Source organism: Struthio camelus, chromosome Z, assembly GCF_040807025.1.
Source record: "Struthio camelus isolate bStrCam1 chromosome Z, bStrCam1.hap1, whole genome shotgun sequence".
NCBI lineage: Eukaryota > Metazoa > Chordata > Aves > Struthioniformes > Struthionidae > Struthio > Struthio camelus.
This window is the reverse complement of record NC_090982.1, coordinates 17,359,090-17,369,316: the sequence shown is the minus strand read 5'-3', so window position 1 is coordinate 17,369,316 and position 10,227 is coordinate 17,359,090. Positions and strand designations below refer to the sequence as shown.

The window sequence follows — 10,227 nt, the reverse complement described above, 5'->3', positions numbered from 1 at the left end:
AGAATTTAAAAGAGAGACACTTTTCCTCTTGATAAAGGAAGAAAATGCACGGGGTATCAGCTCCTCAGCTTCCAAGTGAGCTTTCTAGCCTCCCGCCTGTGGCAGAGCCGAGGGAAGATCCTTCTGAAGTGCAAGACACGATGCTGAAAATGAAATGCATGCCCATAAAAAATAAGTTTCCATGACGGAGCCAACTTAGTTTTACAGCTGAAAGGATTTATTTCTGTGTGGACTATTCCTGGACCTGGCACTACCACAGATGCCTGGTGTGTCACTAATCCTGATCAGTAACTTTAGCATTCATGATGGAGTAAGCACAGCATTCGCGATGTAAGTCAACACTTTGGCGCTGTAGAAAGCCTGCAACCCAAAAGGAAGCAGTGCTGCCCTGCTTGTCCTTTTGCTGTTGCTAAAAAAGAGAAAAAATGTAATGACAGATTTTCCAATCTCGTCTTTTGTCTGCCTTGTGACTGCTCAAAAATCACGGCACTCTCTACATAATGGGCCGCCCCAGCCCCTCCAATTCCAGTAGCCCAAATTACAGTAACACAGCACAAAATCACGCTTTGCAAAGAGCAAGGAGAAGGGAGGGAAAACACACGAGGCTGGGCAGGGACAGCGCCTCCGAAATACTTCCTGCTCATCGTTACGCAGCACTTTTTCCAAAGTCACAGGGTTTCTGCGTTGTGGGTTTTGTTTTTTTTTTTTTCGTTTTTTTTTTTTTCTTTCTTGTACGCCGTGACGCAGGCCGCCGGGACGGCCGCTTCCCTCCCGCCTGCCGCCGCCGCGCCCCAGCTCCCTTCCCCCCCAACTCACCACCAACGGTCGCCGGCGCCCCGCCCCCAACGGTCCTCACGGCCCCGCCCCGCCCCGCGCGGCCATGCTGCGGCGCTGCACGTCCGGCCCCGTGACGTCACCTCGCCGGGGGAACCTGAGCCAAACCCTGGGCGGGGGCTCGGGAGAGGGAGGGGGGAAGGGGAGGAGGCGGCTGCCGCGCCTGCGCGCTGCCTCGCGCCGCGCCGGCGGCTATATAAGCTGGGGGCCGGGGCGGCGGTGGGAGAACGCTTTGGCGGCCTGAGGCGGCTCGGAGGAGCGGAGGGGACGGTGGTGCCGTGCTGGAGCGGACCTGACCTGACGTGACGCGCGTGCGCGGGGACGAGGCCCTTGGCGCCCTTCTTTCCCTTCAGTCGCCGCCCCGGCCGTCGCCATGGTGAAGAGCGTGGGCAGCCTGGTGAGTCCGTTAGGCGGAGGGGGCGCCTCGCCGCGCAGGTGGCTTCTCCCCCCCCCCCCCCAACCCCTCCCGCCATGGCGGCCGCAGCTCGGCGCGGCGCTGGAGGAGGCGCTCGGCGGCTCGGCGCCGGTCGCCTTGCGGCGCCGGTTGTGGCGCTCCGCCGGCCTTGCGGAGGGACACGCGGCCCCGGCCCGGCGCGGAGCCCCCGGCGGGGCGGGCATGGCCTGCCGTGGCCGCGGAGGGGAGGCGGGCCCCCGGGCCGCTGTGCCTCCTCCGGCCGGCCCGGAGCGGGCGTATTGCTGCCAGAGAGGAGTGGGGAGGTGAAGGAGCCCCTGAGGGGCAGGGGAGGAAGCAAGTTACTGTGCCACGCGACAGCCGAGCTGGCCAGGGACTGCGGCGGCTCCAGATGAGTCGGTCAGGAGGTGCGTGTGGGCAGGGGTGCTGTACCTGCACGCTGTGGTAGGTTACAGCTCTTTGTCCGTGGGAGTCTGCAGGGGACGTCATGCTGCTCTGCTTAACAAGCTGAAGACAGGGCTCCTGCACCACAGTACCCTCAGACAGAAGCCTCATCTTGTCTGACCCCATGCCAGCAGGTAGGGGATGGGGTGGCTTCCTTAAGAGACTGGTGTAAAGTCCTGGTGTGTTACTAGATAGGAGTTCGTGGAAAACTGTGATCCAGTTTTCTTGACTAGAAAGGAATTACTAAGAGTCTATTCCTGTACTGAAATAACAGGAATTGCTGGCATAAAAAGTATTTCCATTGTTTTAGTGTTGTCTGACTTGTTCATATGTTAACCTGGCACCTCATGGTTTGGATGGTTCTGTGAATACAAACTGTTTTTGTGATACAGAATTTCAGTAAAGCCTACACTAACACATGGAGAGCACTTCACTGATGATGAAATAGTATGTGGCCTTATGTACAGCAGCTGACATGGCTGATGGACAAGAAAAGGGCCTTTGTTAGCTGTAACTTAGAAACATCTAAATACAATGAATCCAAAGCTCACAGTATCTTCCATGCAGACTTAGTGAGCTCATTCTAGGAAAAATCTTGTTAGACGTTTTTTGAGCTTGAAATTGGTTGAAAGTTCAGCTTCTTCTGGTTGTGGAGGCCTCTAGGCGGTGTAGTATGGCATCCAAGTGTGGGTGTCTTCTAAAGCTGTGCTCTTTCCTAGGCAGTTTTCTGTATATCTGAAAAGCATGGCAATGCTTTTCACTTTAATCATTTGCTTTTCATTTTCAATCTGAAATCCTTCTCTTGGTTTCCTCCCTGCCCCCCCATGTCCTGTTTACTGATGGGCAGAAAGGGTTAACTCCTTGTGTAAAGACTGAAGTTTCTAAATGAAGACTGGAATATTTTTCTTTTAATGGGGAGTGAATAAACCTGGCTTTGGAGGAAGTGTGGCCTGGCCTAGCTTAAAGAACTAGAGTAAGCTTCCACTATCCTCCCTTCTAGGAGTAGTGATTAAAGTCCTGTATGTACCTAAAGATCCCCCGTAACTAACATCGTGTGCAGTTTTGTTGCTTATTCATTGAGAACGTGTGGAGTCTCTGGATAGACATGCTGACAAAAAGTAGTATTTAACATCAGCAATAGTATTCTGTGTTCATATGCACTGCAACTGGGATGTCTAGGTTAATTCTGTTGTTCAGTAAAGCTTTTTTTAAAGCTTTGTGTGCTGCTTAGATATGAAGAGGAAAAACCTGTCATGTTTCACTTACAAAAGCCAAAGCGTCTATGAACTGACTCCTTTAAAGGAAAGTGAACATGACAGCTAACTAAGTATGGTCTGTTTCCTACCACACCTTTTCAGAAACTGTCTAGCTTCTGAAGGATGGCTAGTTTCATTTAGTACTACTCTTAGTCCATCTCACATTCCCACTAGTGGATGGAAGGAGCAGTACATCTGCAGGTTTCTAACACTGTGGTTTTGAGATGGATGACTGGTGTGAATTTTACCATGACTGGGTTATGGGATGGAACTTGCCTTTGATAGCTGAAGTTGATATGGTATATAAACTATTAACAAGCTGATATTGCGAAAGTCCAAAAAAGCTGGAGTTTCTCTTTTCACACTGACTGCCTCTCCTGTTTGAGGCAAATGAGATCCTGAAAACCTGCAGCTTGAGATGCAGATAATAGTTTTAGAAGTGGTCTCTGCTGTCAGTTCAATCAGTTGAACCTTCCGTCTGTTTTTGCTAGCTCCCTATTGTTAAACTAAAAATGATGTATTAACCAGGTTAGCACTCAGCTTATGATTGACAGAGTTAATCCAAGTTCAAGGGCGGCTTGCTATGTGCTGAAAATCATGTTTACAAGCGAGGTGGTTGATTACAGCAGTAAATATCCAGGACAGCTTTAGAGTGATGGACTTCTTACACCATTATCCTTGATCAATAGCCTCCATTTTGAGGCTACCTCAGCATTACCTGGTGCTGGGGATCTCCTCCTATGCTAGAGCCTTTTGTCATCTCTTTTCACCTACTTGGCCCTTAAGAAATTGAGGCCTGTTACCTATCCATTTGCTGAACGCAGGATGTGTTGTGCTGGAGGATAATAGACGCAAAATGAGATCCTACATGTGCTCAGTGAGATTTGTAGTTAAATGTTTATCCAGTACTATCCAGAAGTTTCCCCTGATAAGATGCTACTTGAAGAAAATGGTGGTAACAAAGCTGTGTGAGCTCCTCTAGCTGTGTGTCTAAATGGGCTTGTGGAATGAAGTTCACTTTCTACTACCAAAGATTTCTCTTTCTATATGAAGACTTGTCTCTTCACAAACCTACCACAAAAAACAACTGTGGAAGTAAACCAGAAAAGCCAGTTAGTTTATATTTCTGCCAATTCTGTCTTTTCCAGAAGTATTAAGCTCTTAGGGAGAAGTGCTGGCACCTCCCCATGTTTGATATCTCTAACTTGTGAGGCTAAGCCTTTGGACCCTGCATCTCTCTTCAGTCTAACTCCAGCAATTTTAGCTAATACTGGAAATGTAGGTTAAAACCTGACAGAGATCCCTGGAGGCAGCAGCCAGGGATCTGAGCAGTGGTGTGTGGTCTGTGATAACCTGTAGTTATTTTCTCCCTTCCCTTATTCTGTGCAGTAGTAACCTGCAATGTGTGGCCGTAGCACAAACACATTAGAGGGCTGGACTTCCTCTTGCAGGATAACATAGTTGTGCAGCTTGACAGAAGATTTCAGGGTAGGAAGAGAATGGTCTAATTCCTAGGTGCAGGAGGCAGCACTAGTAAAGAGCTGATGTTAGAATGCAGAGGTATGGGAGGTTGCACTGGAACCAAGATGTGGGGTTTGAATGGTGTGTTGGAGGCAGGCTTGACTGATGAACTTGTTGAAGGAGCTGCAGGGAGCAGCATAGATTGCTGCATAGGGGGATCTTGAATTTTATTGGCAAGAACAGGGTACTTACAGGGATGCAGGAATGCACAATATCTCAGGATGAGTGAAAGGGATGTGGAGAGACTGAAGGGAAGGCTTACCATTCCCCAGTCTTGTAAACTAAGCGTTGGTGATATGCAGTGTTAGCTACTGATCTTACAGCAGAGTAAACTCTGAATACCCAAGGTGCAAGATTGGAAGAACTTAGTATCCAGAGATTGTACTTTTGAAGACAGTTACAATGGAGGGGAAAAATCCTATCCACAGGAAAGGACCCTTTGTTTATTTATTAAACCTAATATGACTAAGCTGACTGGATGCACTGCTGGCTTCTCACCTGTATAGCATTCTTTAAGGGGAGAATAGCTTACTAAACACTAGTTTCAAGTTACTTTGGCTGATTACAGAAGCTGGCATTAGGTAACTCCTGTACTGTAATATTTGCACTGTAAAACTTGCCACTCTTTAGGTGTGGCAGTAACTATGTAGCTTTCAGCCAAATATTATTGATAGAGAATTCTAGTGCTCTAGTCTGAAGTTGAGGAGAAGAAAGCAGCTACCTTGTCTGTGTAGTCTGACATGAAGGTTAAACTAACAGCTGTCCTGGAGCCTACACTGGTATGAGAAAACTAAAGTTAAGCAATATTCAAGTGGCTTGTACTTGCTTTGGAAAAGAAACTGTAAGGAAGCAGCTGATTAGCATTTTCTGCTGCTGCCGCCTGAGATGCTTACCTGCATTCTGCAAATGCTTATTGGGTTTCATGTTTTTCAGTTCTGCTGAAACATCCACTTTTTGACCGAAATATCCATGACTAATTTAAGGAGCTCTAAATCAGAGTGGCCTCCAGATATGACTTATCTGACCAGCAGCATAACAAACTAACTTGAAGCTCTAAATCTGGTGATGGATGTGTATACACAGAATACTTGTCTGTTCTATATGCTACATGTATAGCATTGCTTTGTCTACTGAAGTTACACTCAAATTCACTTGGCAGACTAAAAATACCTGTCCTCAGAGGCTGTTGCTTTAGAAAACACATTCTAGAATAAACTATACACAATGTGATTTTGAGACTATGTATTGCTTGGAAAAGGTATTGAGCTGGAGTAGTGTACAAAGGTTGCTGCACCTTTCAAATTCCACATAGGAAAGTTTGTCCTGAAAGAAAATGAAAGTTTTCCAGTTAAGACACAAATGAGAACTAATGTTAATATTAAATGATCAAATTCACAGGGTAATGCTGAGCAGAGCAGCAGCATTTGGGATCAAAGGCTTGATGGACTTCTAACTTGATCTCATATTGCTGCTGCTCAGTGAGTTGAGGTGTTTGAACATTGTAGTCTTTTCTAATTAATCAGCCAGAAGATACTCACTTACTGCTAATAACGAAGACAATTCTCAGTGAAGCACTTACCTGATGATACAAATATCAGTGAAGTGAGGTGTTTAAAGAGCTACCAGAATGGCTAGTAAGTGAAGGCTCGGAGTAAGCTAGCCATAAGACTTATCCAAGTCCTTTTGGAAAGGAGGAAAAATAAGTCCTTACGGTGTTCAATTACTTTTTTACCCCTCTGTAGTCAGAATTTGAAGCGGAGCTGAAGTCTGCTGGTGAGAAGCTCGTAGTCGTTGACTTCTCTGCGACATGGTGTGGACCCTGCAAAATGATCAAACCATTTTTCCACGTAAGTAGCCTTTCTAAATCCATTTTGTCAGGCAACTATATTAAAATATGTCCAACTGTTTTTGTGCTGCTTGACAATAATAATATAGAGATTTCCTTTTGCCATATGACTGTGACTGCAATTTCTCCATCTTAGAAAATTCAGAGGTATTTGCTTCATGACTAAGTAGAATAGGCTGAGTGAAAAAGATGGAGTTTTGATTCAAGAGGGAGCTCAAATATTCTTTAACTTCTACTGCCCTAATGCTTTGCATCACAGGCCTTCAGGGGCCTAATGAAGAGTTGCAGAGTCAAGATCTGGGGATACAGAATGTAAAAACAATGTTTATCCTTGTGTACAAAGTGGTTGTCCTCCAGTAACAATGTTATCCGCAAAAAAGGGTGGGACTTGTGCTGTAGCATCTATCTGTACTCCGTCTTTCACCTGTGTCTTGGGATGTCTGAGGTTTTTTCTTTCAGTGGGGAATATGTTTAACATGTGATAAGCTTTGCTTTGCCTAAGGCTTGAGTTTCAACAGACCCTTCCAGGCACTGAAGCAGAAGATTCAAATGCTGTTGTGATTAGTTAAATAGCTACTTTAAGGTAACAAGGCAAGCCTCACTATGAGGTTGAGCAAGCCTTACACTTTCTATGAATGTATCTTTTGCAGTGCTCCAGGAAAGCTTTCCTTCAACTACAGTGTTTTTTTTCATTCTAGAGTTTGTGTGAGAAGTTTGCTGATGTTGTGTTCATCGAAATTGACGTGGATGATGCTCAGGTATGGTCCTGGGCTGATGCCTAGAGAGGGCAGATAATGACATCTGCACAAGTGACAATGAAGAAATTCTTTAAAATGTGCCCTTGTAGAGACTAACACATAACTAGAGACCATTTATCCTTCAAGAAATAGAGACAGGGGGCTCGTTACCTTTACTGGAAAAATGAGTGTTTAGTGGACACCGAACAGATTGGGGAAGAAATTTCCCTGTGGTATCTGCACACTGATCCCTGTGGCATTCCTTAGGTGACTTGGGTGCACTGCCATTTGGAACTCCAGCAGGAAGTGTTGGTCTCTTAAGGCCTTAAGCTGATACAATTTTCCCTAGAACTACTGAATTGGAAAACTGCCTAGTGATTTCAGTCTGGTCTCTCTACTGCACTTGGTCCTGTTTCTCTTTTGTGTCTTGATTTTAAGTGGGATAAAATGTCTGCTTATATAGCAGTTACAGCAACTGATAGGTACTTAAACAACACGAGTCCTACAGCAACTCCTGTTTTTCAACCTCAAGTCTAACAGATAGTCTTCTGTGATGAAGAGATCTGGGCTATGCCAGTCACTGTTAGATTACAGATCTAGTAAACATATATTTCAGCGACTGTATGAATTAAATGCTGAAGGGATAATCTTGCAGACTTGCTTCAGGGAGATGCAGCATTGCATTGCTTTCTTTCATAGTGGTGGACAACCAGAAGTGCTCTTCTGTTTGCTTATAGCAAATAATGGCTTTGTGCTATCCCCTAATTGAAAGGGGACTAGTGGGTACTAAATTTAACAGCCTTTAAACCTTTTCAGCTGAAGGTTGTCTTTCTCTTCTAGGACGTTGCCACACACTGTGATGTCAAGTGCATGCCCACATTCCAGTTCTACAAGAACGGAAAGAAGGTAGGCTCTTTTTCTTTTGGTGGGGGGGAAGATCATTCTTCTGGAGCAAGCATGAGGTTAAACAGTTGAAGGGGAAGACTGGGGGTTTTAGACCACACTGCCTGCTTTCTCTTGGCAGTGTATCTAGGGCAGAGCTGGCATTAAGGCACTCCTAAGCTGCAGTATTCAAATGAACATGATTGCTGAAATGTAGCATGGATCAGTAAGTTGACTGTCAGAATGAACTCATTAGTCAGAGCTAGTGAACTGAGTTAGCGTTACAGCTCAGTCTTACAGAGCTTCATGGTATATTAGTGGGGTTAGAGATCTGGGTCAAGCCTGCTGTTGTCTGTTTAACACTCTGGTTTTACCGGTCTTGGTTTTCATTTGTACTCTGGATGCAGTTCCTGTTTAAGCAGACTTAAAACAGGAGTAGTAGAGACTATAGTTAAGAGACTCCCCTACACATGTCTGTGGAATCCTACCCAAATGGAAGCTTGAAATAGCTGTCTGGGTGCTCTTGTGTAGACACTGCAACCTGTGGAGTGTAGGGCCTGTCTGTCTCAAAGGTCTGAATATACCTTCTGTGCCTGCTGTACCCCAAGCTGCCCTCTGACAGTGTAGAGGGCTGCTTGTACACAGCACTTGGACTGAGTGTCTACCTGGAGTAAAGGCAGACTGAACTAAACATGTCATCTCAGGCTTTTAATTTTCCAGTCAAACTGAATGTGTAAACCTTTACATAGGCTGTCCTATGTAAAAAGAAAAGCTGTCTTGATGTAAGAATCATTGCTGAAGGCAATGGAATTGCTTCCTTAAAAGTGGATGTCCAATGTTGCATGAGCTGTAGTTCAGATCAATGTGAGGCCAAACAATGAGTAATAATGTATCTATGATGTTCGTGGAACAAACTTCTGCTTCCAGCAAAGAATGCAATCAAACTGAGGTGTGAATGTATGAAAATGATTCTTGACCTTGTTGTGTAGCTCCTAATTCGGAGCATCCTCAGGACACATGAATGTCAAGCAATGGATTTCATGGCCTGTAGTGTAGTCTTCTCTGTACCTTTTACCCCTGTAGGTAATAGACAGCCACATTTTGTTTTTGGAGTCACTACTGTTGCCTTTGTCTTGCTGTGTAAGTTGCAACCAGGACATGAAATGTTAAAAGCAGATGCCAAGCTAAGAGACAGGTCATTCAGAGGCAGTTGTCATTTCAGCAGTTGATAGGAAAGGCTCCTGAGCAACCTGAGATAACTTTGAGTTACTTCTGCTGTGAGGTGACCTCCAGAGGTGCTTTCATTTTTGTCTGTTACATGGTTGGCTCAAGATCAGTTGTTTTCTTCTCCTGTCTTGCATGTAGATGGCTCCAGCCATGGTAGTCTGGAGGTGTTTTTTAATACAGACTCTTGTCCCAGTCTGAGTTGCATGGGAGAGGAGTGATTCTTAAACATGAGCATATTCCCCACTGAGGGCTGGAGAAACTGATTAGTGAAGGGATGCAAAGTTGAACAGAGGCATATGTTTCTGGATGCAATGCAAATGGGTGTTATGAAACACTGCATGCAGCACTAGTCTCTAAAAAGCAAACTCTTTTTACAGGTGCAGGAGTTCTCTGGGGCCAATAGAGAGAAGCTGGAAGAGACCATTAAAAGTCTAGTCTAATCTCCAACTGTGGAGACCTGGGATCATGACTGCTTCAGCTAAATTATAACATGTAACTTTTCTACTGAGAAATCTAACCAAGTTATCTAGAATAAGTCATGGAAACTGTCCTTTTGGTCTATGTAAATGAGTACAATAAAGTGTAAATTCTTCACTTTTGGATATTGCCTCATGTTTGAATGAGCTCATAAAGAAGTCTTTATCATTGAGGTTCCTGTTATTACTAACATACATAATTGTTGTTACTTGCTAAAGGAGTGCTGCCTTGGATACAAAGGTTCTTGTGTCAAATGCAATCTGATCTATTACTGGGCTACTGCTAGGAATGGAAAATAGTGTTGCACAGGACAGCAATAATTGCTTTGGGAGAAGTCCTCAGGACTCATGTCCTTGAGTCTATCATATGAAAAGCAGCAATCTCACTTCCAGATACAGAAAGGTGAACTTTGGAGCTGTAGAAGAGACTATGGTCCCTAAGAGGGATGGGTCACTTTGTTACCTCTTTCTAGCCCTTAATCTGCTGTCAAGCTTGGTTTGAGACTTCAAAGGTAAGACTGTGTATTAAACACCTGAACATAATGTCCACCCTACCTTGGAAGCTTAAGAGAGGACTTGGAGCTGCTACCTT

At 45.1% G+C, this 10,227-nt stretch overlaps 1 protein-coding gene across 1 annotated transcript; it reads left to right on the top strand.

Moving 5' to 3' along the window:
• The first annotated feature begins 890 nt into the window (after window positions 1-890).
• TXN (thioredoxin) lies at window positions 891-9,753 on the top strand. The gene is made up of 5 exons (XM_068926680.1): window positions 891-1,231; window positions 6,210-6,314; window positions 7,012-7,071; window positions 7,891-7,956; window positions 9,537-9,753. The coding sequence occupies exons 1-5, from the start codon at window positions 1,208-1,210 to the stop codon at window positions 9,597-9,599; spliced, it is 318 nt and encodes a 105-aa protein (XP_068782781.1). The 5' UTR covers window positions 891-1,207; the 3' UTR covers window positions 9,600-9,753.
• Window positions 9,754-10,227: the final 474 nt, after the last annotated feature.

What these genes read in the sequence shown, in the direction of transcription:
- TXN (XM_068926680.1), top strand. Translation starts at nt 1,208, where the DNA reads ATGGTGAAGAGCGTGGGCAGCCTG. An exon ending in TTGACGTGGATGATGCTCAG is followed by an intron (nt 7,072 to 7,890) that starts GTATGGTCCTGG and finishes TTTCTCTTCTAG; the next exon opens with GACGTTGCCACACACTGTGA. An exon ending in TCTACAAGAACGGAAAGAAG is followed by an intron (nt 7,957 to 9,536) that starts GTAGGCTCTTTT and finishes CTCTTTTTACAG; the next exon opens with GTGCAGGAGTTCTCTGGGGC.